At 39.3% G+C, this 27,435-nt stretch overlaps 4 protein-coding genes and 2 long non-coding RNA genes across 9 annotated transcripts in view; 3 read left to right on the top strand and 3 right to left on the bottom strand.

Annotated features, from left to right (window-relative positions):
- The first annotated feature begins 108 nt into the window (after window positions 1-108).
- LOC132789592 (uncharacterized) lies at window positions 109-1,668 on the top strand. The gene is given in 4 exon segments (XM_060797694.1): window positions 109-526; window positions 604-970; window positions 1,032-1,091; window positions 1,093-1,668. Coding segments are annotated over 4 exon segments (942 nt in total). The 5' UTR covers window positions 109-227; the 3' UTR covers window positions 1,309-1,668.
- A 1,081-nt stretch (window positions 1,669-2,749) lies between these two features.
- On the top strand, window positions 2,750-3,959 carry LOC132791275 (glutathione S-transferase theta-1). Its single transcript, XM_060800132.1, has 4 exons — window positions 2,750-3,053; window positions 3,110-3,212; window positions 3,269-3,585; window positions 3,647-3,959. Exons 1-4 carry the CDS (start codon window positions 2,936-2,938, stop codon window positions 3,793-3,795), a joined length of 687 nt encoding a protein of 228 aa, XP_060656115.1. The 5' UTR covers window positions 2,750-2,935; the 3' UTR covers window positions 3,796-3,959.
- Window positions 3,960-4,037: 78 nt separating this feature from the next.
- On the bottom strand, window positions 4,038-5,118 carry LOC132791274 (alpha-tocopherol transfer protein). The gene is made up of 3 exons (XM_060800131.1): window positions 4,796-5,118; window positions 4,359-4,731; window positions 4,038-4,292 (listed from the first exon to the last, which is right to left on the bottom strand). Exons 1-3 carry the CDS (start codon window positions 5,116-5,118, stop codon window positions 4,038-4,040), a joined length of 951 nt encoding a protein of 316 aa, XP_060656114.1.
- Window positions 5,119-7,342: 2,224 nt separating this feature from the next.
- Window positions 7,343-27,435, bottom strand: part of LOC132789586 (matrix metalloproteinase-2) — a 95,804-nt gene continuing 75,711 nt past the window's right edge. Inside the window, 7 exon segments of the mRNA XM_060797687.1 lie at window positions 7,343-8,603; window positions 8,665-8,806; window positions 8,871-9,010; window positions 9,013-9,106; window positions 9,108-9,568; window positions 10,546-10,691; window positions 11,150-11,290. Of these exon segments, the coding sequence (XP_060653670.1) occupies window positions 8,065-8,603; window positions 8,665-8,806; window positions 8,871-9,010; window positions 9,013-9,106; window positions 9,108-9,568; window positions 10,546-10,691; window positions 11,150-11,290 (1,663 nt within the window). The 3' untranslated portion in view covers window positions 7,343-8,064.
- On the top strand, window positions 16,271-17,293 carry LOC132789597 (uncharacterized). 4 transcript variants are annotated; one of them, XR_009632720.1, is made up of 4 exons: window positions 16,271-16,362; window positions 16,419-16,612; window positions 16,669-17,113; window positions 17,210-17,288. It is a non-coding gene; the product is annotated as an uncharacterized LOC132789597 (long non-coding RNA). The 4 variants fall into 4 exon arrangements; XR_009632721.1 differs by having other exon boundaries at window positions 17,189-17,284; XR_009632719.1 differs by having other exon boundaries at window positions 16,669-17,293.
- Window positions 17,108-22,084, bottom strand: LOC132789598 (uncharacterized). The gene is made up of 3 exons (XR_009632722.1): window positions 22,053-22,084; window positions 21,887-21,947; window positions 17,108-17,607 (listed from the first exon to the last, which is right to left on the bottom strand). It is a non-coding gene; the product is annotated as an uncharacterized LOC132789598 (long non-coding RNA).

The following is a 27,435-nucleotide window of genomic DNA, read 5'->3' as shown; positions in this document are numbered from 1 at the left end:
AGCTGCTCCTCCTATCCTCTTATTGCCACACTGAGTGCGTGTACACCAAGTACACTTGTACACTTGTCTGGGAAGCTCGAAGTTGGCGCCGACTTTACTGTTAGTCGTGCACCAGCCTAGATAGAGTACACAAGTCTTTTTTTTTGGACAGTCTATACACACAATACACACACACACACAGCAATCTTTTAAGTTTCGATATAAAAAATTCGCAGTTATCCTAGACTATGGCCAAATTACGAGAGCTGGCGCCAGAGTTGGCAGACGTAGCGCGCTCTCAGCTCAACGAGGATGCAGCGAGTAGGGATGCAATCATTGTGGCATTCCGCACATGGATTAACGAACAGAACTACCTGGAGGCTCGCACCGACGATCAGTTCTTGGTTGCATTTCTGCGATTCTGCCTGTGGGACTTGGAAGAAGCCAAGAAACGCATTGTGTTCTTCTACAACTACAAGTCCAAAGAGCGTGGACTGCTCAAAAGTCGATCCGTAGACGACAAGTTGCTTGAACTGGTCAGATCGGGGTAAGCATGAACTCATTAATCACTCAAAATTGATTGCAATTGATTGATTGGGAGTTTCTTCATTTTATGTTCTGCAGCATATTTGCTACGTTGCCAAATCCGATTGGACCTGGTGGCCCTCGTATTCACTATACACGCATGGGACGCATAGAGACTTCCAAGCACAGTGTCACTGACATCTTTCGCTTCCATGCCTTCCGCTCCGAAATCGAGATCAATACAGACGACAATTGGAACATTGCTGGCGTTGTTGAGATTATTGATTTCACTAAAATACCATATTCATTGCTGCTGCAGTTCGATCCAAGTCTGTTTCGACGCATGAACGCCTTCCTGGAGCATGGTATTCCCACGAATTTAGTGGCCACGCACATTGTGAACGCCTCGCGTGAAACGCAATTTGTACTCACCATAATCCGAAATGTGATGAAGCAGAAGGAACTGGTGAGTGTTACGCTTCTATAACTATGGTGTATGACTAATGGCATGGTTTTTTTTTTTTTAGCTGCATATACATCCCAATATCGAGTCGCTGCAGAAAGCCATTGGCAAGGAGTACTTACCAGGGGGAGCTAGGTGGCGATAATGGTACGGTCATCGATGCTGTGTCCCGCTACGAGGCACAGTTCAACAGCTTTGCTTCCTACTTCATTGATGACGAGCGTTTCGGTGTCGATGAGAAGCTGCGCGCGGCCAACGAGAAGGAGCAGCAACGCAATGCGCAGCTGGTGTCTGGTGTCACCGGAGAAGAGGGCTCCTTTCGCAAGTTGAACTTCGATTGAGGCTATTGTTGTGGATAGGGCAGTTAATTGTATATTCAAATGCACATACTATATACACACTCCTCCTCACACCACCCTCCATCTCTCTCTCTCTCTAGATACATATATATATATATATATCCCATTTAAGTATCTGTATAGCGTACATACCCTATACATACATATATGTACGAGTACTACTGCGCTATAGCGAACTTTGGTCATAGCAGAACCTGATATTTTATAACAATTCATAGAAAAAATAACATCGAAACTAAAAGCAAATTGATCAATGTTACAAAAAAAACAAAAACAGTAAAACAAAAAAAATGTACACTAAAAAAACAACAACAAAAACGCCATCAAATGGCAAAAACCTCATGAATGTCGATTATAATTTATTGTCGTTCTTATCAAAGTATGTATGTAGTACATGTCCCGTCCATGTCTATGGACGGTTCGGAGGTTGGATAGTCGCCCAAATTTTTATTATCGCCACATTTCGCTCACTATGAACGTCTTCTACTTATACTTAAACTATTCTAAGTTTTTGGCTTTTATTTTAAACATAAACATGCGCGAACGCACATAAAACAGAATGCATATATATAATTTTTCGATGATTTTTGCATTAGTTAAGTGTCGTTTTTACTAATTTTTGATACTAGTTTACACATATACATATATATATTAATATATATATGTACATACATATATATTGAGTATATACATACTACAGATATAATTGACACGAGTATTGTAGCGCGACCCATGTTGAGTACGTTAATAAATTAAAACGAATTTGTTTAAATGTCAAAACAAAAACATCTGAAACCAAACAAATGACACCTCTTTGATTTCTAGTAATTTATAAGCTTTATCTTCTGTAACTGATAGCAAGCTGATAAGCTCCTATATGACGTATCGCAGCCTTGGCTATATGTTTCGATATTATCTGTGCTTTGTATAGATACACGTTTGGATTATGTGCTTTTTGGCGCAACAAGGTTACTGATTAATTGATAAAGGGACCCTTCACAAGCCTATTTATCATTTAGGAAACGGCAAAAAGACATATGCCTTATGCGATAAGAAGTATTTATTTTTGGCCACTTCAATAGAAATTTTCGCGCTTGCAAAGTATTTGGCGATCAACCTCAAAACCTAGAGCTTGAAAAATGTATCGATTTCAAAGAGATTTACAATTTTCGGCCATATAATTTTGAGTAATTTTAAAATAGTTTTTGAATTTTTGTTTGTATTGTATGTTTTTACTAGATGATTATGAGCTCTACATAATTGGTTTATGTGTATATAAATGGGGTTTGGTGTTGTACGGTAGCTGATAAAAATGTCAAAATTTCAATTAATCATTAAGGTTGTCAAATTGACACTTAAAATTCTGCTGTGTCATTTTCTGCCTGAAATTAAGAAATATATGTTTTGAACTGATACTTTTTATTATCAGTTTAAATTGAGTTCTTAGCGCGCCTAATTCTCTATACGGTAAACTATAAGTTAGAGAGGGACAACAGCTTGATTGCATACCACAAGTGTTTAAACGAGTGTCAGTGTTGTAAAGCAGTTAAATTTGTTTGCCAGCTGATTTCATTAGAGCTCAACAAATTGTTGCATTAATTTCATAAGCATGTCTAAAGCAATTAAATACTATTACGATTTATTGTCCCCACCATCGCGTGCTCTTTGGATTGCGCTAAAATTGGCGAAAACGCCATTCGAAGATTGTCCCGTGGCTTTGCGCAAAAGTAAGTTTATTATTTGTTTACTGGTGTCGGCAATTCAAAGTCCATTCTCTCCATAGAGGAACAACTGACTGATGAGTACAAGCGCATCAACCGTTTCCAGAAAGTTCCTGCCTTGGTCGATGGAAACTTTCACCTCTCCGAGAGCGTGGCCATGGTGCGGTAAGTTACCGATACCCTAAAATTATTGGACAGTTAATCATTTATAAACTCTGAAGCTATCTGGCCGATTCAAAGAAGCTTACAGAGCAGCTGTATCCCACTTCCTTAGAAGAACGCGGTCGTATTGATGAATATTTGGAATGGCAGCACTTGAACTTGCGTTTACCCTGTAGCCTATACTTTCGGGAGGGCTGGCTCTTCCCCGCAAACGGAATTAAGCCCAAGCCAAAACAGGAGCAAATCGACAAATTAGTTAAACATGTGGAGGCCGGTTTTGGTCAGTTGGAACGCCTATGGTTGGAAAAAGACTACTTACTTGGCCCGAACTTAACGGTTGCTGATTTGTTCAGCTCCTCCGACATTGAACAACTGAGTTAGTAGACTTAAGCAAGCTACATATGAACCATTTTCCAATGAATCCTCATTATTTACAGAGCTCTGCCAGTACACTGTCAGTGAGAAGAAGTTCCCAAAGGTGGCAAAATGGTTAGATCGTGTTCGTGAAGCAAGTCAACCACATCATGAGCTGGCTCATGCATTTCTTAACAAGAAGCCTCAGCAAGCTGCTCAAAGCAAGGCTTAGAATCTAAGATTCAGAGTCCGAGTAGATGCCATGCCCAGTCCTCATGTTAGACAAAATGGTTTATCCGTAGAAATTTTGGAACCTGCATTTATGTTTGATTTTGTAATCAGTTCAGCTTAGTTTTGTTATTTTAAATTACATTCTATTTAGTTTTGTGTTTTAAACTGATTTTGTTCTTTTCAGCAGCTATACATAATCGTTGTATTTGTTGTATAAATATGTGCTAATATTAGGAAATGCAATTAATCAATGTCAAGTTTCCGAAATGATCCCTCAATGCCAAAGAGCGTCTCCGAGTTAATTGGCTGACCGCGGCGCAGTTTCTCATTTGTACCATATACCACATCCTGTTCAAAGAATTCCGTGTAGTCGGTCAGTTTTTGTGTCCAAGTGTCTACAACATTCTGTATGCTTCCATTTGTGCCTCCGTATTCAACGGGAAGACACTCCTTGGGCACGTGTTGATACAGTGTCTCCAGCTTGGAGTGTATATGGAACTTTGAAAAACAAAAAGTATTTCATATCAGTATGATATCTCAACAGTGTTTTATGCTGAAACTTACTCGCTTGCGAATTTTGTCACTCATCAAGCTCTTTGCAATGGACATTGCCTTTTCGGCTGTGGAAGGTGCGTTGATAAAGTGGAAACCTTTGGGTCTGTACGGCAAAGCCTTGTCACCCAGCACGGCGAGTTTCTTGATCAGCACCACATCGAACTGGAACATGTGACCGGCTGTCACGCCTTTCATATCAATAATCTCCACGAATCCAGATACCATAGCATTGTCATCTTCACGTATTTGAATTTCCCCCAGCATAGTGTTAACCTGCATTACCTCAGCTATGGAATACTTGTTGGAATCGTACTGGGCATATCGTGAAATGTGAATGCGTGGTCCATCCGGTTGCAAAGGTTGCGACAATCGTAACAGGCAGCTTTTAAGAGGAAATAGACAAATAAATGGAAAATTTACATATTTTAAAGCGCTATAGTATTTACCCCGTCTTGAGTATGTTCAACTGTTTTTCACCCACAAAACGATTTTTGTAGAGCTCAGGAACTGCACCTCGCATCGCATAGAAATTGTCTAGCTTCAATTTGGTCTTCTCCAAGCTGTACTTACACCCGCGCAGAAAGGCAACCAGAAACTGGGCATCTTCGCGTGCTTTCAAGTGGGGCTGCTTTGCAATCCATGTGCGAAGTGCTTCGATGTCCTCGGGAATGCGATCGGGCACCTCGCCCAATTCCTGTTGAGCCTTCAATGCCAATTCAGCGCTGAGTGGTCGAATGACATTATCATCGATGGATTGATTGGACGACATGGTTTAGGTACAAGTTCGGTTATCTGCATAGATATGATTATACATAGAACTTTGATTTATTAAAGTTTGTCTTTCAATAGTCAACTTCCGGAGCCATTTGCCATGCCGTGTCGTGTCGTGTCGATTAGATATGGTCTAAGGCTACCAGTTAACGCAAATGCACCATTTGGCAAATGATTTGTCATAGATTTGAGCAAACCCTTGGGCAAATACCAAACACTGATAGATAACAATAACAGTATAACTATCTCAGGGCTTGGGTACGGCTAAGTCACTGTGACAAATGGCTGGTAATGTGTAAACCGCTATCAACCGTATAAGGTGGGCCTTGGCTTGACTTTAGAATGTGGCACAATGCTTAGTTTAATTCTCGTGCCGCTCGACCTCTACTCACAATTGTCTTCAATTTAATATGATATATATAGAGCAGATAGAGGCAAGTAGTATATTTTTGTTGTATATATGCACATATAATTGGGTAAGCGTAATATTCACGTCGGATTTCGCTACGTATTTAAATATCGAACCACTAACTACTGAACTCGCCTGTGGTCTGTACGCGACTGTCACCGGTTCGGCATGGTCGTTACCGTTTTTGGATCTCTGCTGTGTGGGTACTCGTACTGACACTCGCACTCAGAATCGGATTCATTTTCGGACTGGCGACTGGGACTGAGGGCGGCGGACTCTTTCGTTTCGTCACTGCGAGCTATGACGCATAGACTAATGACAGTTGTTGTCACTGCAAGAGTCAGTCGAAGAGCAGCAAACCGTATGCGAGAATTGAACTTGTTGGTCTATACGGAAGCGATTGTAATGAGTGCTTAACTCCAGATAAGATAAGACAATGTAAGAAATACTAAAAACGTTCATTACTCAGCCATCAATTCAATGGGTGACTTCTCAGTTAATATATTCAAACTGACTGTTAAACTTAACATCTGTTCTCACTCCTCAGCACTATCAATACTGTCTCTGGGCCCATTTATCAGCTAGAGGCAGATATCTAAAGTATTTCCATTTACCTGTCTATATAGCCAGATAAGGGCATTATCGTTAAACATGATACATCTGTGTTGTGTTGTTTTTTTTTTAGTATTCACTCGGGGTTTCGCTTTTTACATAGCACAACAAATTATCATTACTTATCGCTATATTTTATGTTAGATATTTGCACAAATAAAGCAAACGAAATCGCACGTATTTTGGTTTGATCGGGTTTTGACACGTCATTGTGGAAAAAGAACCGTATTAATTATTTTATAACCCCAAAATGATTTGAATCACTTAGATAAACGACCTATTTTATATCTGCATATGCAGAATGTTCTTTGTATTGAGAACTACAATAATTTTGAATTTGGAATATAAATGTAATCTTAATGTTTCCTGGAAATTCGATAAATATTACATCATAAATGTTGAAAGATGCTATGAAGAAATTTTAGTAGACCAAAGAGTAGCTGTTAAGTTTAGTTCTTATGATTATACTAAATCGTTTTTTATTATGGAAAATTAGGTAATGGATATCTCACAATCAAGCATACTCAATTATATCTATTCACTTATAATTCACATTCAAAAGTTGCTTTTTACTTTTACTTCATTGAAAGAAACCGGATTTGCCAAATCTTCAATGATATTCTGGTCACCGGTTTTAGAGAAATGTGACATATAGAATTTGCACAATGAACTCTAGTGTCTCATTTGACATGCGGTTGATTTCGACAAGCTAGCTTAATATTTAGACTTGATAATTGTCAAATTTTCTCGGTATCTAATTTGTATATTATATACTATACTTCGTTTTAAGCTTATTGTTTTTTGGTCAGTCCCAAAACTGCGAAGCAAAAAATGAAATGCATGTAGATTTAAGAACAGACATCTGCGGTGAATAAGTGGAACTAACTTCATGGTGTACTATGTATATAATTAACGATATCACCAATTTTATGTATTAAATATAATTACATTACGTTACCAGTAAGGCACACACAATGATTTGTGGTTTTAATGCAGATTAGTCACAAATAAAACATTATGTGTGTTTTTTAAAGATTTTTTAGTCAACCATCAGATTTGGAAATGAAGAGGATTTAAAGAAAAACTAATGACAACTTTAAAAAGTGAAATAAAACCGCCAGTTTTTACTTTCGCAAATTTTATTTTATTTTATAAAAATTTATAAAAAGATATTGCCAACTTAAATGTGTTCTTTTTTTTAAGTATTTGTATATTTATACTTAAAAACAAAAGTATTTATATAGCTAATACTAACGCAAAATATTTATAATAATTGTTATATTTCAAATTGTGGATTGTGGATTTTCTTGAGTTCTTGAATTTTTATTATTACAATCGCACACAAACAAATTTATGATAATATCACATTATTTAAATATAAACAATTAGAAATGTTTATGTTCAAATCAAATACAAAATGCGGGCAGCTCATAGTTGCTTAGACTCGGGCCAATCTGTTCGTCCTTATGAAGCAATACTGTACTTAATTATAAGGCAGTTGCGGCTAAGAAGTTCTCAATTGTTTTCTTTTATGTACTTATGTATGGCTAAATAACTAATAGGTTTATATTTTATGTATCTTGTTTATATGCATTTTATAAAGTTTATTATAAAAAAGGTAGATGCAGTTAAACAATCCTGCTATTCGGCCAAATAGATGGTGTCTGCATGCACGATTGGCAAGTTATATTTGAAAGCAAACAATTCTCGAAAGAAAATTCAAAGTTTTGGTCCTTGAAGGGTTTGTAAGGCCGCTTTGTGGGTTCTGCTGTCTGACAGTCGTGGCTCGATATCGAGTTCGTTCTAAATTCCAATAGAATTCAGCGTAGACATTTTCTAGCCAGTTCGCATTTGAATGAGAGGAGGAAGGAAATTATAAGCATTCAGTTGAAGCTTGGCTACAGCTAAGCTTAAAGCTAGATCTTAACTAAGCCAGGCTCGCCATGTGAGCAGCAGCAGCAGCACAGAGACAATTAGACTGTGCTTTCGTCTTGGGCTGTTTGCAGAGTTGTTTTCTGAGGTTTCATTGGTGCCCGACACTAACGGCGATGTCCAACGCTGCTCCTCGTCCACATCGTTGATACTGCGGGCGCACTGCATCCACATCCGAGACGACAATTTGGGTCGGGCATGCGCCACTTTCATGCGGTCGTCATTGAACTCCCAGTAGCCCAAGTTCTTGAAGAAATACGTCTTGCCGTTCTTATACTGGAAGGCGGCATCGATATTATAGCCGACGCCCGCCCAGATGGACATATCTCTGGGATAGTCGAGTTCCACCTTGCCAGTGTTTTCATCTATGCGCCAGTATAAGGTGCCACTCGTCAGATATGTGCGATTGTTGTGACCCCAGACGAATGCCGCATCGATTTGGTTGAGTGTCGGAGGCAAGCCCAATGTGGTCAACGGTTGCGGATAACCTGGCACCAAGGTGACCGAATCAAAGACGTAGTACTGTTTGCCTGTGAAAAAATATATCTAGTTAGATATAGCTAATAAACATATGTATATTATTTCGCTTACCGATAAAGAAGACAATCTGTCGCTGCTGATTCTCAAAGACAGCGTCAACTTTGTTAAAGTCCTCAGGAAGTGCGGCCCAGTGACGACGTGTTTCCGTTGGGTATCCATTGTACAAGCCGTTGGCACCAATACGCCAGAGGAACTGTTAATAGAGAAAGGTGGTTAGGTTACGACACTGCATCATCTATTCGCTACTCGACGCTTACTTGTCCTCTGAAGATGAATAATTCACTGCGAATCATGGAAATCGCATCGTAGCTGGTCATACAACTGTCCGGCTTCGGTTTTCGTGGTTTATGGGGTTTGTGTGGCTTGTTCGGTTGCTGGGCGTTCGGATAGTTGTAAGGTCTATACGGCTGTCCTGACCACGCTCTTCTCGTTGGCATTGTTGCTCTCGTTGTTGCTCTTGTTGTTGTTGTTGTTGGTCGTACAGTTGTTGTTGTCATGCGTTCGCGGTCTCGTTCCCGCTCTCTTTCGCGTTGAATTCGCTCCCTCTCTCGTTGTTCGCGCTCTCGTTCCCGTGCTCGATTCCATTCGATTTCCCGGTTTCTCTCCCGCTCCCGCTCACGTTCGCGCTCCCGTTCTCGTTCACGGTCACGTTCCCATTCCCGTTCTCGCGTGCGATCACGATTCGGATAATTGTTGGGATAGTAATTGGGATAGTATGTGAGAGTGCGTGCTGTTGTCGTCGTTGTTGTTGGCGTCGTTTGTGGCCGATAAGGACCCCAAACCTTTTCCTTGGCCCCATAAAGTTCCTGTATGCCATTACGATCATCATCAGGCAACTTGCCATCCACCTCGTTGTTCTGATACCAGGGAAACATGACCGCATTCTGGTCCGAGGAGTGGCCCAAGCCCAGGGAATGACCCAGTTCGTGGAGGGCCACGTTCAGAAAGTTGGTGCCTGAAAAACGCAATGAAAATGCGACTGGTTAATGGCAAGAGTGACTGACACAAAGGCATCGCCGTCGCCTTGACGACTTTGTAAGTGGCATAAAAATGGCGTCGCTGCAACATTTTGCAGCAAGAAAAAACAAGTAGTAAGAGGGCATTTCACCGCAGTGCTCGACTTAGAGTTAACCTGGACCAAGAAGCAAATATTAAAACTGCAATAATTTTAACTATTTTCTTCGCAAATTTCCGTAATTTTTAACTAAAAACTATTCCTTAGCATGTCTTTGTTCTATTTCTCATGTAGAACAACAGTGAATCAACTAGAGTTCGCTCATATCGTACAAATTCAGTATATACCCTCCACGCTCGCTTTATGGCTAGAGGGTATGGAAAATGCTTATTGCTGCGTTGCCAAAGTCGCGCGTCATGCTGACAATTTTTTATTGGCATTAAAAACCATTAAAAACGTCGACATTGGGTTGAGCTTGTCGATAGGAGTGCGGTTCAGGGGTTTGTCTTTCACATTGGGGAGTGGGGGTTGAGAGTTTGGGAGAGCTTTTTACTGTTGCTGTTGCTGTTGCTAGGGTCACGATTTATAGCGGTAAATTACAAAACACATGCAGGCCGCCAGGCTACATGGCAAACAGACAAACTGCGACTACGGCTGCGACTGCGACTGTGACTGTGAGTCCGTCGGCGCCAGTTGCTCATTTGTTGTTCTGAGGTTCCGGCAATGCGCCGCTGCGTATGCAACGTTTATTGATTTTCCCCCTTCGGGCTGCCTGCGGTTTTGGCGCCTGCAATTTACCCGCAGCTTTTTAGCCGCGATGTGACCGCAGTAGCAGCAGCAGCAGCATCAACAGCAGCAGCAGCTGGTCGTGATTATTATTATCTATTACTATTATTATTATCTAATGTAATTAAATTATGCATTCATTTACTGAGCTGACCGCACAAACACATTCACACACACACAGCCAGACTCACCTCGACTATCATCACTGCTGGCATCGAATTCCCAGATCTCCTCTGCATCGAAATGCGCATCGCCGCCACGCCCAACGCCGGGATAGAAGGCGTGTGCCAGCACCTGGCCAGGTCCATCAAATTTATAGCCATCGCCGTGATCGCGTCTGCAGAATAGAATGGAATGAAATCTCGTTATGTTTATAGAGTTAACTGACTACAGGCCGTTGATTAGTCAATGCAATGGCATTGAAATTACGAGCTGTCTATGTGCACACACGCGGTACTTATATACTCATCTACTGGCATATAAAAACAGCATAAACTCTTTGATTTGAAATTGGTTATGGCATAGCAGAAAAAACACCCACGCACACCCTGGAACATGGGTAACATGCAGCACTTTCTCTCTCTCTCTCTCTTACTCGGTTGTCGTCATCGTCATCATCATCGGTTTCATGGTTTAATACTTGGATTATTTATCGTTGCCTGGTTTTAAGTGCAATTTTATGTGTTTGCCCATGGTGCACAAGGTTTATGGCACTACATAACGATTTTTCTTTTTATGATTTACCCCACCTCCCATCCAATCCCCCTTACATTCCCTGTTTGTGTATATACGCACCGTGCAAAAAGAACCTGGATATCCGCCTGATCGCTGTACACTTCACGAAATGTCAACTTTGAATTGTTCTCCCACACTTTCAATGCTCGGGCCAAATTCATGCGAATTTTGTCAGCATCGGGCATTGACTGATTCACCAAACTGTAAAGAGAAAGAAAATGTTCAAGTTAATAGATGTTTTAAAACTGTTATTTATGTGCTTTGATTGTCCTGATAGATTTAATAAATGGACACAAAACGTTATTAAATTATTTACAATCTGTGTAATTTGCTAAATAATTATGAAATTGTTCATTTCAATTGAATTGCAGCCTTTTATTGATTTGGAATTCAATTGACACTATGTCACAAAAGGATAATATATTGAAGCAAGACTCCTTTAAGTTGAAATGAAGTGAAAATCAAATTTCAAAGTGCATGCCAAGACTCCTCCAGCAAGCTAGATACACAGCTCACACTGTATAACATTCTATCTTTGCACATTGTTCGCTGACATTTTGGCCTACAACTTTGTCTCAACATGGTCATGTTGCAAAAGATACAAACCGCTAATATGAGGCGACTACAGTCCTTACCCCAAGCAACGAACTCTCTCTCACACACACACACACACACACATAACTTTCACTTTGTGATGCAAAAATACACTATTTTGTTTGCTACATATACAAGTAAGGAGGAAAATGGGGAGTAAAACTGTCACTTAGTTTACTATTTTTGGAAATTTTGTGCCAAAGTTGGCTGCAAATTTACCTGAAAGGCAAACACAGGCCGAGAGACGAGAGCCCCGAACTGAAACCCAACCCAACTTGTACCGCAACTCTTCACTTACGACTTTTACTCGATTTCCGCTTGGACAGAAGTTTTTAGACCCGGTCTGTTACCTATCTTGCCATGTTGCTATCCCTAGCATATTTGCCGTGCAGCGCAGAGCACACTTCTCATGTTGTTTGTTCCAACGTGTTTCAACATTTTATGCAAATTAGTTATGTTTCTTTTATGCCATTGTAGCCAGGGCCACGTCTGTTGCTCTTTACTAAAGCAAAAAGTTTTCTCCTCTTTTTTTTTCCTCTTCTTTTTTTTTCTATGTATGTGTGGTTTACATAAAATCCCCAGGCCTGGACAGCTGCTGCTGGCTAGTGCCCTGGGTTTCTTAATTTCACATCCATTTTTTTTTTGCTTTGCCTTTCCCATTTTTTTTTGTGTGCACTCCTTTTTGTCATAGCTGTACTGCCTGTGACTGTTTGACTTGACTTTTTCTATTTTTTCTAGTTTTTTTTTATATATTTGCCTTGTTCCAGGCAAATGTCCTGTTGCTCATAGTTTCTCATTTGCGGCTGGCTTACAGTGCGTATGCGTGTTTTGTCAACATGCATTGAGGCATTTAACCACTTGCGAACCACACCCACATGATCGTTTCACTTAAGTGGACTTTCTTATTTTTTTTGGTGGGGGGAGCGTTTTTCGTTTTTCGTTTTGTAGTTTTCCAATCAATTGGACCATTGGCTGCTGACACGTCGCCGAGAGTCAAAGACAGAATCCGAAACTGAATCCCAATCTGCATCTGAAGGCAAAGTGGCCTGAGGCTGAGGCTGAGTCTCAATCTGAATCTGACTGCAACATCATTAGCCACACGTATGGCACAAATGATTGGAGTCTGCCGCATAGCCACTTGACCTGACCTATACATGCGTGTTGTGTGCACACAAGTGTGTTGTTCTGTTTCGTCTCGTCCAGTTTCGTTTGCGACTCTGTTCTGTTTTTCCATGCCGCAGTTCATTTCCATGGGCTGCTCTACGACTTTCGACTGTGATTCCGGCGCTTTGCCCAAAACGTGCTCAATTGCAACGCCATTTGTTTGCTTAGTTGTTGATCCGTTTGTCCTTACAGTGAGACTGTCGCAGCAGCAGCAGCAGCAGCAGGAGAAGTGGCGACGGGGCACGAAGGCTCAGCTTTGCTCAGTGCTCTATGCTTGCGATGTGGCTCGTTTGTTATTTGCTCAAAGCTTGTTGTTGCTTCGCAATGGCAAATTAACTGCACTACTACAACCAGTTTTACTTTGCGACCCCTTCAACTCTTTGTCTCCGTCCGTTCATCATGCTGCTGCTTCTCTTGCCACCTTGCTGACGAGTCCCTTTGTCGTGCTAATTTTGTTGCTACTGCGCTTGGATTTAAATGCGACCCATTGCACTGTGTCCTGTCACGTAGCCATTTCCAGCTGCAACAGCAGCAACAACTACAGGAGGCAGGAGCCTCTCGGTTTGACCTCTGTTTGTCTTTGCCATGTCACTTTGTGTGCCGAGCATTTAAATTATTATGAACCCGCCTCGCTAACTGCAAACGAGAGGCCATACTGAGGACACGTCATTGCCAATGGGAGTCACAACTACCTCGACGTCTAGTACGACAACTGTGCTGTGCTTGGCTGTTGGCAAACGTGTGTTTTGGCCAATTTGTTGCCTTACACGTAAAACAAACCGAACAATTAGCCAAATGGCTGCGCGACTCCATTTGCTACATTTCATAGGCTGAGCTATGTGAAAGGGGCAAGGATAATATGTTGCTATGTACTACAACTGCAGTAGAGAATTTGCAACTGTTTTTATTATTTTCATCATGGCAACGAATTCAAGGCAAAGTCATATTATAATTAATATCTTTACAAATTTATATATTCTTTGTTGCTAGTATATAATTATTGAAACTGGTTTAGTGCCACCTATTCAGGGGCTTAAGATGAACAACAGTAACAAGTAACTTATACATTAAATATATATAACAATAACAATACAAATCACCGTTGAGTTGTTTTTTTTCAAGCGAAGTTTTTTTTAATAGATCTTGCGGATGACATTTTTATACCCTATACCATCATCATTACATTGTGCCTCTAGGATAAGTAAGTATCGAATAGAATGTGTAATCTCTGACTCCACAAAGTACATTTATTCTAGATCAGCGCCAATAGCCAAGACGATATAATCATGTCCGTCTGTCTGTCTGTATGAAACACTGCATCTCAGAGACTATAATATATGTATACAGTTTTTTTTTTTAAAGCAGTTGTACGCTGACTTCCACTTCCACAAATCGAAAATAATTGAATAGAAAGCGTCCTTTTGAGTCTCGATTTGTAATACACATTCAAATTTAAGAAGGATTTTAAGAAATAATTGTATATGGCAAAAAACGGCGACTGCAGTAGGGTCTCAATTGCTGTGACTATTGACTCAATTATTGTTGATTATTTGGTATATTTTTTATTCTCTATGGTAATATTTTAAAAGTAAAGTATATCGATATACTTAATATAGTATATATAGTATTTTTCAGTATGTTAATTTTGTTTTTCTTTTATTAAAAATGTGTATGCAACTGTACTTTAATTTTGTAGGTTTAATGCTCCAATATTGGATTTTGATTATTGTTTTTGATTATCTTTCAAATTGTTTCTAAAATCTAATTAACTCATTGACACTTCTATAATTTAAAAGCAATTTAAAATTGAGGCACTTTTCTATCTAAAACTATTTTTTTTCAACAAATTGTAAAAATTGTAAATGAATATATCATATTTTACTCATTAAAATATAAATACAATAAACCGAATATCGTAATTCGAATCATTGTTGACTTCCTAGAAATCGGCTCACTTTACACTTTTTTTTAAGTCTAGACATAAGGAATAAAGACTTTGCCAACTCATTGAATGTCTTATAAGCCATGTTCAGTTCTTGAAATTGACTTTTAAGAAATGGCCATACGATATATAGCAAAAGTCTTAATAACAAAAATGATGTAATTTACACAAACACACACCTACACAGTACACACACACACACATACATGTGCTGGGAGTATTTATAGCCAGCATACAGTGCTGTTAAAAAGTTTTCGCCACGGCGACGACGAAAAATTGCTGTTTCCAGGCAAACGCACGCATCTTCAACTTTTTCTTATATTCTTTTTGCGCATTTTTTTCAATTCTCGTGATATTTTTGGAGCCGTTACTGAGCCGGAATCGACGTTTTTAATTTGTGCGAAATTAAGCAAAAAATAAACTCATTTTGTTAGTTCGCTACGCTCATGGGCAAACATTGCACAAAACTTTTTCGATAGCTGTCTGACAACAAAACCAAAAACCAAAAGCATAAGAATAAAATGAAAATGAAAATAAAAAACCCCAGAGAAACTTTCGACGGAAGTTTATAGGAAAAAATCCCAGCGAAAATGTGCACGAAATTGTCTCTTACTCTCCGGCAAGAAGAAAAATCTATGCGATTCGGGGAAAAATTGCAAAATGCGCCGCAGTCAACGCCACCGATGCCACGGATGCCACCATTGCCACCGATGCTATAGTTGTCTTCGCTTGCAACAGAGCGGCCAGTGGCATTTTCTATTACGCCATCTTCCACAATACTCTACATTCTTGAGCCTCAGTAGGTAGTTGAAGCTTTAACTTGACTTAAAACAGAATAAGACACTAAGTCCAATATTTATGAATGTTGTTCTCTCATAAAAAACGTCTAAATATATTCTATATGCAGCAACATATAAAGTATAATATAATATAATTTTAGGACCTTTAAAATAAATCGTATTACTGGCAAATACGTGGTATCCTCTAGTTGCATACAATTGTATATTCAAATAACATTTTAAGAGTTTTTGCTTTTTTGGAAGGCAATGACTTGGCTGACGTTTTCCTTAGACTGAAAAAACATGCAAAAGCTGCCAACGGTGATTTAGTTGTTAGCCGTCGGGCAAACATTTCATGGCTCGATGTGCTCAATTCAATCAATTGGTAACGAAGGGCGAACAAATCGTTGCTGCCAGACAACCAAACCAGGCAGCAGTTGTTACACACATTCGCACACTTACACACACATCACTCACATGGCGCACACACCTCACAACCTGCAATTTTAATCAAAAATACGTGTGCGGGATACTTTGTGACATGACTGAGATAGGCTGTCAGAGATTGGCATAATGTTGACATTCGGGCAACCGAAGAGAGGCAGACGACGGCTTTTGATTTCTCGATACCAAAAAAAAAAGGGTCAACATAGATTCAACGGTATTATTACTTCCATGAAAAGTGTATTCAAATTGAGATATATTCGAGAGAGAAAAAGTTGTCAAATTTGCTGTAAATTATTAAGAATGCAGTACATTAACTAGCATAATTTAGCTGACATATTCTTAGTGTAGTAATGTTTATCCTTTAAGTTCTGTTTAGAAGCGCTTTAACTAGAATTTATCGCAGCTTTAGCCAACTGGGAGCCTGGAGCTGGGAGCTGAACACCTGGCTTCTCCGTCGTACATAACTCGCAACTGTCCAGAAACGACAGGAGATAATTACGCTTGAGCTACCAAGTGGGCACATAAAATATTTAGGTGCTGGCCAGAAGGACCCAAGACCCAAAGGTGGAAAAAAAGAGCAGAAAATAAACGAAAAGGGTATGAATAAAGTCCATAAAATGCTTTAAAAAATACTCATACGCAGCAAAGCTTAGGTCTCAGGTCTAAGTCGACAAATAATAGGCCAGAGCTATGTATTGTGTGTGCGTGTGTGTGTGTGTGGACTGAACATAGTATGCACCATGGCAAACCATAAGCCCAGAACACAAAGCCAAAAGCCACAAAACCCAACACACAAACACAAGCACACACACGACAAAAACAAACGAATTTGCTTTAGCTGCTGTCTCATGGCAAATTTAATTAATAAATAATCACAATGTAGCCACAAGAGTAATAACCAGCCAAAAACAACAACAAAAAAATGAGTATAGAAATGAAAATTGTCATTAGTGTGAGCCAAAAATGACAGACACTCATACCCAGACACCCACACCCGCACACACATGAGTATTGATGGTGCTGAAAAATTACCAAGCAGCTGGCGACAAGTCTCAAGTGTTTAAAATTGCAAATGTTATTTTCACATGCCCCCAAAAGGTAAATATTTGCCACAAGACTCTTTGCCACTGCCTAGAAGTATGCTACAGCTTCAACTTGAGTGCTTGCCCCAAGGGCACACACACACACAAACAGTCACAGACAGCCACAGAGACGAGGAGGCCATGAGCAGGGGAAGGAAGCACGAACGCAGCCTCGTCATATTGCTTGGGATGTGCTTATAAATTTATTACCAAAAATGATTTTTGCCATTAAGCATTATTAAATTGGCATTTCAAAATTTTATTATGCATACGCAGTTTGACTTTTGTCCCGAGGCCTTTGCCGACGTTGAGCCTGAGATGAAACTGGCAATTCGATGGCAAGAATGAGCAACTGTGAGTTTCGAAAACATTTTACTGTGGAGTACTTGCGATTATAGTAGCAACTCGAGATTTGATTCCATTAGTAAGATTGAGTAAACACTTAAGCGTTCGTTATATAAAATCACATTTCCATTTAAGATAATTCCATTATTACCAAAATATAATCCTCTAAATATATATTTATAGAAATTTGAAGATTTATTGTTTGTGATTTTTATGTTATTTTAAAGTATATATCATTATATTATTAACTTCTAATTTGTTTATTCACATACTTCTTTTCCTCTAGAATTCATTTTCAATATAGCTTCTGAACAAACAATTATTCTTGTTTAATTTAATTTATAATATCATTACATTAAAGTTCTTTTTAATTCTAAATTAATTTTGTAAAAGGTATTTTGTCTTAAGCAATCTTTACTTAAAATTTAAATGTTTTTGGTAAAAGTTTTGTTGCATAATTCGCGGTTGATTAGCTTAGTGGATATTCTATCCTGCTATCGCTCACTCAAGGAGGTTGTGATGGATACCAAATCGAAATAACATCACACCCAGGTTGAGTGAGTCAAAGCAAGACAAAATGCGTACTTCTCTTTTAGTTAACTTTTGCACTTTTCACTAACTTTAACACTTCATTTGCATAAAGTTTGATGGGTTCTACACTGTCAAATACTCGGTCTCTCCTTCTATCCATATCTCTGCATCTATCTCAAACTCGATTCAGTCTCTCTCTATGTCTCTCTCTCTCTCTCTCTTGCTTTTGTCCCTGGAGAAGTTTGGGTCGTAAGCTACGCGTGACTTTTGGCAAACAAATTGCATGTTTTATACATTTTGATTTGTAACTCTTGGCACTTCGGCAGTGCCACGCCCACACACTGCACCTCACGCCCCCACCGCCTAAGTCCATTTGGGTTCATAGTCTGCAAACAGGGTTCCTAATTGAGTGGCAGGTGCATGTTTTATTTATGAGCGAAATGGCAATAAAAAAAAGGGACGCTTAAATTAAAAATCCGCACTAATTTGACACTTGATTGAATTTAAATTTTTAAATGTTTCATTCAGTCTTGTGTTTCTATTTTTTGTCAGCATTTTACAGAGGGAATATTCATTGTTATAGTAAAGTATTTTGTATACTTTCTTTTAAATAAGTGCTATAAATTAATTGGATTTGACGACAACAGTTTAGTGTGCAAGTAAAAAAAGAACAACAGTTGAAATGTTTTTCTATACTTTGAATTAAAAGAGTTTTGTGTGTAAGGACTTAAAGTGAGGTTCGATCGTTAATGAAAACATGTTTTTCTCTGTTTGTTGTTTTAATGGATTTCCGCATGGAAAATCGCAATTGCCAAATGATTTGCAAGTGTTAACAATGTGACAAACAAATTCCGAGTATATATATTCATAAACAGCGACGCCTACAAACGACATGCGACGCACTTAGTTATATAGATACATATGACTGTTGTGTATGTATAGTAAATCCATGGCTGCGAATACAATGAGTGTAAGCAATAAATCATAAAATAAATCGCTTACATTCATCGTTGTCAGTTTGCTGCACAATGCTTTGCCAGTGCCACTTCCCCGTCGTCGCCATCTGCATCCCCATCCCTATCCCCATTCCCATCCCCATCTCCAACTTCATCCTCAGCATTCGCATCCCTTTCCCGTGGCAAACTAGAATACACGCCACGTCTAACAAGCTGTCACAAAAACTCACAAAGGCTGCCCTGGGTTAGTGTTGTTCGTCGAGGAACGGCGGAGGAAGTTTGGCAGGGACAGAATCTATACAAAACCATTTGACAAGATGAGACGCAATGCGCCTTTCCACAAGACGTGTGGCAAAGTAAGCAGTGAAGCACTGGGCGCCAAATGATGCGCACCGTTCAACGTTATCTAAACTGCAGACGAAATCGACGAAAAGGTGAAAGCAGCGAGCACTTGCGTGTGGGTGAGGAGAAAAAGGGACATGCAGGGTGGAGCATCAAAAGGATGCGAGAGAGGGTCAGGTAAAAAGGAGCAGCCTCGAGCTGGGCGCCGTTGTGTCACATGCTATTCAATCAAATTCAAATTTACTCAGCACATACACATATAAAGAGAGAGTGGGAGAGAGAGAGAAAGGCGCATAACAAATTCAACTGTAAAAATTTAACACATTGCGGCGCCACGTGGCTCAGTCTAAGGTTGAAGCAGAGGCTGAGACTGAGGCTGAGGCTGAGCCTGAGGTTGAGGTTAGGGTTGAGGTTGTGCAAGGGAGCATTATGAAATAAAAAGTATAGCATACAAATGGGCGCACGCTGCAAATTTTATGGAGTCTGCGAGTGTGTGTGTGTGCGTGTGTTTGTGGGGAAGCCAAGTGAACCAAGCTAATGCATATTTAATATTTATATGTATCTGCGTAGGCAGACAATTGCTTAATTCGCACTGCATGCATACCGAATGTTGAATTTTGATTATAGTCAATAATAATTGTTATGGCGTTTACACAAATATTTGCCATCCATCTATAAATTGCATAACCCCAATAATCACATTGTGTGCTAGAGCAGCAAATTTATGCTCGTTACCGTAAAGATTAGTTGCTCTCATGTATTATTAAACAAGTGTCAAGCGCACAAATTCAATTTGAATATTGAACGCACAACAAATCCCACAGCGATTGGAATGCAAAAGGAAAGTAATTGAGGCTTTACTGAATTATTAAAGAAGAAGCCAATTCCTCTATGCTTGGCCTTTGACATGATTGATACTATTTGAACATTGCTTTTGCGATAATTTCATTTAAAATGCATAATCAAATCACTTTTAAGCCTTTAATCTTGCCAATTGTACATGATTTCAACTGTTATGCATTATAATTAAAAACGAGCAAAGCACTTCTTTATGCACTCACTCGCTCTCTCTCTCTCTGTCCCTCTCTCTGTCTCTCTCTCTCTCTCTCTCTCTCTCTCTCTCTCTTTCTGCCACGTATCATATTTAAAATAAAGTCCAAGCTTATTTGCGATTTAGAAATAATTTAAATATTTGTGTGCAACAAAGTTAGTTTGTGCATTTTTTTTGGACAAAAGTTCTGCACAAACTGCTGCTGAAATCATTTTCCAACTGTTTGCACATTGCGGTTGTCCACATAGAACTCTTCCTTCTGTCCACACTCGTTCACTCTTTATACAGATGAACCGTTGACTCGTTTGTTTTGACATTTTTAAGCGCACTTTGTCGGCTTTGATGGCTTCAAAATAAAATACCAAAAACAGAGGAAAAAGAGGAAAACAGCCAAAACAAAAACAAAAAAAAAAAAAAAAAAAAAGAGGAGAGAAAATCTCAACTTTGTGTGCTGGCATTTTGCATGTGACTCATTGAGCGCCTGTTTTGCGGTGTTTAATCTACTTTGCTTATGTGCCAACATCCTGCTTCGCTTTTCCGCCTCTTACTCCAGACTCGCTGTATGTATGTGTGTGTGTGTGCTGTTGTACATGTGTGTTTATCCCGATTTTGTGTTAGCCCCACTCCGGTTTTCCATTCTGTTCCCTCCCCTGCACTTGGTAACCAGTGTAAAAAAGCTTAAGTTGCGTTTCACTGACTTTGAATTTTTTATGCGACCCTTTTTGGTTGTTGTTTCTGCTGCTGCTGCTGTTCGGATCCCTCTCTCCCCTTTGCCCTCCCTCTTGCTCTCTGCAGTTGGCCCCTGGAGCTAAGCTGCTTTTTGCGCTGCTTTTCTGGTTAACTGCATGCCGAAACTCAGAGTTAGCTACTGTTACTGTTACTGCTGCTGTTGCACCCCCGCATTGCCGCCGCACCCTGCTCCCCCTCGGACTGTTTGTTTGCTTAAATTGAATTGCACATTTGAGCGCATTCAACCTAAACCTAAATGCAAATCGGATAATGGAGGTTACCTTTGTCAGGCGACACCAGCAGCTACTGCACTAAATTGTTTGGCATTATAGAGACCCCGATGGGGTCGCCGCCTCGCTTATTCCACATATTCCCATAGCCCCCACTACCCCCATTCTTTGGAATATTGCTATCATAACAACTGCAGCTGCTGGGCAAGACCATAACGCTGGGTATTATCAAACCGTTTTGCATAGCTGAAAGGACCAATGCAAGGACTGAGAATTGCCAATGGCAACGACTGCTCAGGCGACTGGCCTCAAGGTAAAGTCAAAGGCAAAAGTATCTTGGCAGTGGGCGAGAAAGGGGGAGGGACGGTAAGGGAAGAGAACCGAAGCGAATTGAGAAGTGGAGAGAAAGAAAAAGAAATAAAGACATATTGTAAACATTAAACAGCTATCAGCAGGATACGTTTGACTTTATTGATTTCATCTCACTACCTCAGACGTCTCTAATAGCGCCATTGTTGGCACTGTGTGTGTGTTTGCTTGAGTATGTGTGCGTATGTGTATGTGTATGTATGGCCGCGAGTTGGTGTCAAAAAAGAAGTACGTACTTTGATTTTATAACCAAACGAGCAAGCGTCTTAGAAGCTTCAAACATCGATTGCGACTTACCTGGAAGAGAAAAAGAGGAAAATAAAGAAATTGAAATTGTAGTCAATCTAATATATATACGAGGAATACACGACTATGGTACGCCAGCCATGGTTTACTGCATACTTATGTAAGCCCCAATATTCACTATGCGCTATATAGAATTTTATTTATATTTATTTAGCTGACAGCGTAAGCTCACAAAATGCTCGGTTGCTGTGACAACTACTTTGCTTAGTTAGTTTTTTTTTTCGTTTTCATTTTCGTTTTTTCTGGGTGTGTCCTGTTACGGTTACGGTTACGGTTACCCGCTGTTGTGTTTATATTGCCCATACCCGACAAGTCCATATCTATCGTAATATATACGCTGACTTTTGCAGTATATTGTCACAGTGTGTGTGTGTGTGTGTGTGTGTCTCTATCGATTGGTGACGTCCGACGGCGCAAACAAAACAATTTGTCAAACAAATGTGCCAAAAACTTGACGCAAAGATGGAAAGTTATAGCTTGATGGAAAAAAAGTAAAACAGCAGCAGCAGCAAAACACTTGCTAACTAGCAGCAGCAGCAACAAAGTACAGTTGTGCACACTATGACGTAAGCACTTACGTTAACTTGCCAACCGCTTGGGAGATGTGTCAAATGTAGTTGCACTTTAGCAACTAAGTAATTTGTCTTACTGAGACGATTTACGTTTCCGTGGCAAGTTTGCGTTTATTTCGAATTGTACTTGTATTACATTTTTCTGCATTCTTGAGGTTTAGCAACTTTATTTTCCTTTTCTTCCCAATCTGCTTAAGAACAAAAACTTCAATTATTCTTGACATTTTTCTATGTATAATTCAATTACTTTTTTTAGATTATTGTAATAAAATGTTATGTTGACTTATTTTTGTATCAATTTAGTTGGAATATCTTAGATAATTTACATTACGTAGTTAACGTAGTAAGTTATACGTAATGATCATTTGTGTTGTGGTAAGTTTTACTATTTTGATGAGTTTTTTGTATAAAATGTTCGATTTTTTGTTGTTTTTGAATTTGCTAAAGTATACAAACCTAAATTAATTAGTTTTTCTTTTAGCACGTTAAAACTTATTCAGTTCTGAATGTATTGCTTTTTATTCTAATAAAGTGTTGCAATAATAAGAATTATAAATTATATTTTTAAACTAAAATTTTTGATATACCGTAAATTATTGAATACTAGACTACGATAATATACCAAAACAGAATTTTGTATATTTTAGTATTCTGTCGATATATTGATTTGTTAAGTTTTAAAGATCGTAATGCCTTCGCATTGTTTTGTCTTTATTAAAAATGTTTAGCGGGTATCTCACAGTCGAGTACACTCGATTGAAGCTTTCTGACTTGCTTTGAATCAATTATGTTGAAATATAGGCAGTATCAAAAGTGTTCATTCGTGTACACTTTCAACAAAAACACGAAAAATCAATTAGTTTACGTCATGTCGCATTTAATTACCAATAATTTAGTATGTTATAAAAATGGTTAAGTTTGGTGTGTTACGTCATGGTTGTGTTCTTATCATTGCGCAGACAGGCTAACTATCAAGTTATTAGCTTTGCGCTGAGTTGCACATAAAACCGTATGATGTCCTTTATGTAATTTGCAATCGAACCGAAGGCGACAAAAATATGGTTCGATGAGTAATATGCGTTTAATAGCGCCCACAGAAGGCGCTCAAAACGATGGGACATATGGCCAGAATCTGAGTGAGAGTCTGAGTCTGGCCTGGCCTGAACTTGGCTATAAAATCGAAGTGTGTGTCCCCTCGTTCTCAGTTCTCAGTGTACTTTCGGGCCATCAACTTAATGATGCATAATGATATGAGCCACAAGACGCGGCCCATTACCCACACAATATACATAATAAATAGAGAGACTGTCGAGAGGAGAAGGAATGACTGAGGATTACAAACGATGCTGGCTGGACTTTGAAATAATTTATTTTTATTGGCATTATAATGTTCGCTCTCTCTCTCTCTGTGTTGGTCTTATTGATACAGATTCGAGTATGCGACATCAGATCAAATGTCCTTCGTCGTTCGTTTCAATTGTATTTATTTTAATTTCATCAAAATATTTAAGCAGCTGCCAACCCATATAGCCAACTACAATTTGGACCTGGTTGATATGTTGAGTGGCTTTTGAAGTGCAGCCAATCTAGTTGTCTGTCTGCATTTGTCTGTGTCTTTTTACGTGCATGTCCATGTGTGTGTGGATATTTGTCATGTACACACTTAATGCTGAAAGAGTGTCACTAACAATATCATCGCTCTACTCTCGACTGGGTTGGGTCGGTCGCTCGTTCGCTTGTTCGCTCTGTGTGCGATCCTTTGCACAGGTATTTGTTTAGTGCAGGTGACATTTAAATTAAGCTGCCATCGTTGGTAACGCTAAAAGTGCTTTCATGTCACCCCTTTGCACTCTGCACCACATGCTACATATGCGACTACACGGAGAGCTCGTTAAATCCAATAAACGTTTGCACTTTTTATTTATATGAATCTCTGTGTTCGTCCATCTCTGTGTGTGTGTGTGTGTGTGCAGCAATTGTTCCTTGCTTGATTAAATTTCTTTGTTTTTTTTTTCCATCTATTTTTCTATTTTAGTATTTTTTCATTTGCTGACAATTAAACTAGCCAATTAAACTTTAGCCTGGACGCAGAGCAGAGCAAGAATAGCATTCCCCATTGCCGTTGCCTCGCCATGATGTTCACGGGGTCCTGTCCTGTCCTGTCCTATTCTGTTCTTCTGCTCCTGCTGCTCCTGCTGCTCTTCAGTTGTTCCTCTAACTGCCAAAGTGTTAATACACAAATACCCAAATGTGTAGTTAACACGAGTTTCTGCAGTGCCTTCGTTTTGTTAGCTGCTGCCCCAGACCCAAACCACTCACTCACCGAGTTCTCCAGCTGCTCCTTCTACTTCTCCCTCTGCTTGTCCTTCTCACCACTAGTCATTTTATTCTGTTTGTTTTTTGTTTTGCTCTGTTTTCGGTTTGGCAATTTATGTGAACGAGGAATTTTCTTGCCGTGCATTTCGACTTTATTTGGGTTGTTGTTCGTTTTTCTCTTATCTATTCACCTCTATCTCCACCTTTGCACTCTTATTTATTGAAGTTCTAAATGCTTTCTCAAACTGCAATGCCGTGTGGTCACGCTAGCCTATCGAAAAATCAAAACTAGTTTTCTTTCTAGTCACGATATTAGGCAATGAGCAAAAGCAATAAATAAATAAATAAATAATATAAAAGCAAGGTAAATCAATGCGCAATTGACATAAATTCTTAAGGTGAGAATAACAACCAACCACATAGAATTTTAGATGCCTTTTCAATAAGTATTTGAGTTGAAGTCAATTCACACCTGCAATTCATTTATTTCAAATTACAATCGACAAAGCAGAATGCTGCTAATAAATAAATTGCATGATATACTTCTCGATTATTTTATTTATTCACTCGATCATTTAAGAATACACTTGACTTACGTTTGCCTTTTTTATTAAACACAATCACTTTTATTTTCATATTATTGTATTAGAAAAACTTGCTTGCTATTACGCTCATATATTATCAAGTGTCCAGCTGGTGAAGTCCCAGATAAATCACGACAAAATCAAATTACTCTTTCATCTGCAGGGCAAATAAATTGTACTGCATATTACGTATACGTCGATTTGTACTACGAATGGATGGCAAAAGGTATAAATTCATTGATTATTTATTTATGGCAACCAACAACAAAAAAAGAAAGGTATGTTCGACTATTGTGTGCCATAGTTGATTGTCTCGACCCCTTCCTCAAAACATGCTGTGTGCATGTGCGTGAGTTATTTTCGTTTTATATTGACTCGAAAATGTCAAATGCATAACGAGAACAATTCACAATTTTGATGTAATTGACAGGCAAAAGGGCTGTGTGTGGTGATGGGTTTTGTTGCCTGGTGGGTTGGTGGGCTGAGGGGTTGAGGGTGGCTCAGTTGAGTTGATGATGGTGGTTGGAATTGTGCTGGGAGGCCACTGTAACTGTGGTCCCATCATAAAATGTCAAACTTTGTTGGGTTGTTGTCGCAACGGTAACATTTGGACAAACTGTTTTCTTATTTGACAGGCCATTTGGCAATGACATGAGGCAACCACTGAACAGATGCAACCACAGTGACGCTGACTGCGGCGTTGCTGCCACCGACTGCGATGCTGGGCGTCGTCTAATTTAATATGCATAGCGCTTTAATTAGACTTTGAGTATGTTCCTTGTTGATGTGCATGTGTGTGTGTGTGTACATGCTGTTTGCGCTTGCTCGGACTCGCATAATAAATAAACAATGTGCGGTTAAAACAATTAGCCGCAGTTACAGATACAGCCACAAGTCAAGCCGCAGCTGCTTCGATTGATTGGGTCGCGAGGGAAGCGAAGACTTTTTGGCTGTGTAGCTTTAAGTGCAGCAGCAACGACGGTAACGGCATCATCGGTATGTGGGCGAGTGGCGTGTGGCATGTGTCATGTGGCAAGTGGCAGATGGTATATGCAAAATGAAGTTGACATCTGCTTAAGTGGCTGGGGTTTTGGGCAATCCACATGGCTTTTACGAGGCAATGCAATGCACCAGTTTCATTTGCAGCTGCTACTGCTGCATGGCTGCCTGCTTGATTGGACATGAAATTGATAGCTCACACACACACACACACACACACATACACACTTACATACGTCCACATGCATATGCATGCTTCAAAAGTGTGGATGTGTGTGTGTGTTCTTCTTAAGCAAGTTAATTGAATTTTGCACTCAAGTCGTTGACGCTGTCGTTTTGGGCGCTGCAGCGCTGGGCTCTGGGCGTGACTATTGCAATTGCCGCCACAGTCGAAACATTTAAACATTGACAAGACATTTGTGAAGTTTTAAGTGCATTAGCTGTCAGCCAAGCTAAGCGATAATTTCAAATTCCACTCAACTGCAACAGCAACAGCAACTAGCAAAATTGCAGGCAACTGCAATGAAATTTCACTCCGGTTGCCCCTAAAAGCAGACAGATTCGCATGAAAACAAAGCAAACATGAAGTCAATACATAGATGATTTAAGTGAAGGGCTTACACAATCAAAGATTAATAAACAGTTAAACAATGCGAAGAAGCCATATTCTCGAACAGTTCAGTTGCCCCTAAAAGCACGCAATGCCTTTTTTCTTCGAAGAAGCGCGTGATAAAGCAAACATTATTATTCTGAATAAAAATTTCAATTACGTGCATTTATTTTGACATGTTGAACTGCGAAAAATGCAAATACATTTTATTTAACCATTTGGTTTTCTAAAAGTCAAATCAAGTATCCAATATGTTTACAAAAAAGATCAAGTAAATTGTAATCAAATGATTGCACATTTTTTTTTGTACTGACAAATTAAAACGAAAAGCAATCCAAAGATTACTTGCAACAGTTCAAAGTATTATATTCCTCAGAGTTTGCGAAAATTTCAATTCG

Source organism: Drosophila nasuta, chromosome 3 (assembly GCF_023558535.2).
Source record: "Drosophila nasuta strain 15112-1781.00 chromosome 3, ASM2355853v1, whole genome shotgun sequence".
NCBI classification, from domain to species: domain Eukaryota; kingdom Metazoa; phylum Arthropoda; class Insecta; order Diptera; family Drosophilidae; genus Drosophila; species Drosophila nasuta.
This window is presented reverse-complemented; position numbering and strand designations above follow the sequence as displayed.

Coding starts and splice junctions, on each gene's coding strand:
- LOC132791275 (XM_060800132.1), top strand. CDS start 2,936: ATGTCTAAAGCAATTAAATACTATTACGATTTATTGTCCCCACCATCG. Junction 3,054..3,109: donor TCCCGTGGCTTTGCGCAAAA/GTAAGTTTATTA, acceptor TTCTCTCCATAG/AGGAACAACTGACTGATGAG. Junction 3,213..3,268: donor GAGAGCGTGGCCATGGTGCG/GTAAGTTACCGA, acceptor TAAACTCTGAAG/CTATCTGGCCGATTCAAAGA.
- LOC132791274 (XM_060800131.1), bottom strand. CDS start 5,118: ATGTCGTCCAATCAATCCATCGATGATAATGTCATTCGACCACTCAGC. Junction 4,732..4,795: donor TTGAACATACTCAAGACGGG/GTAAATACTATA, acceptor TCCTCTTAAAAG/CTGCCTGTTACGATTGTCGC. Junction 4,293..4,358: donor GTGACAAAATTCGCAAGCGA/GTAAGTTTCAGC, acceptor TGTTTTTCAAAG/TTCCATATACACTCCAAGCT.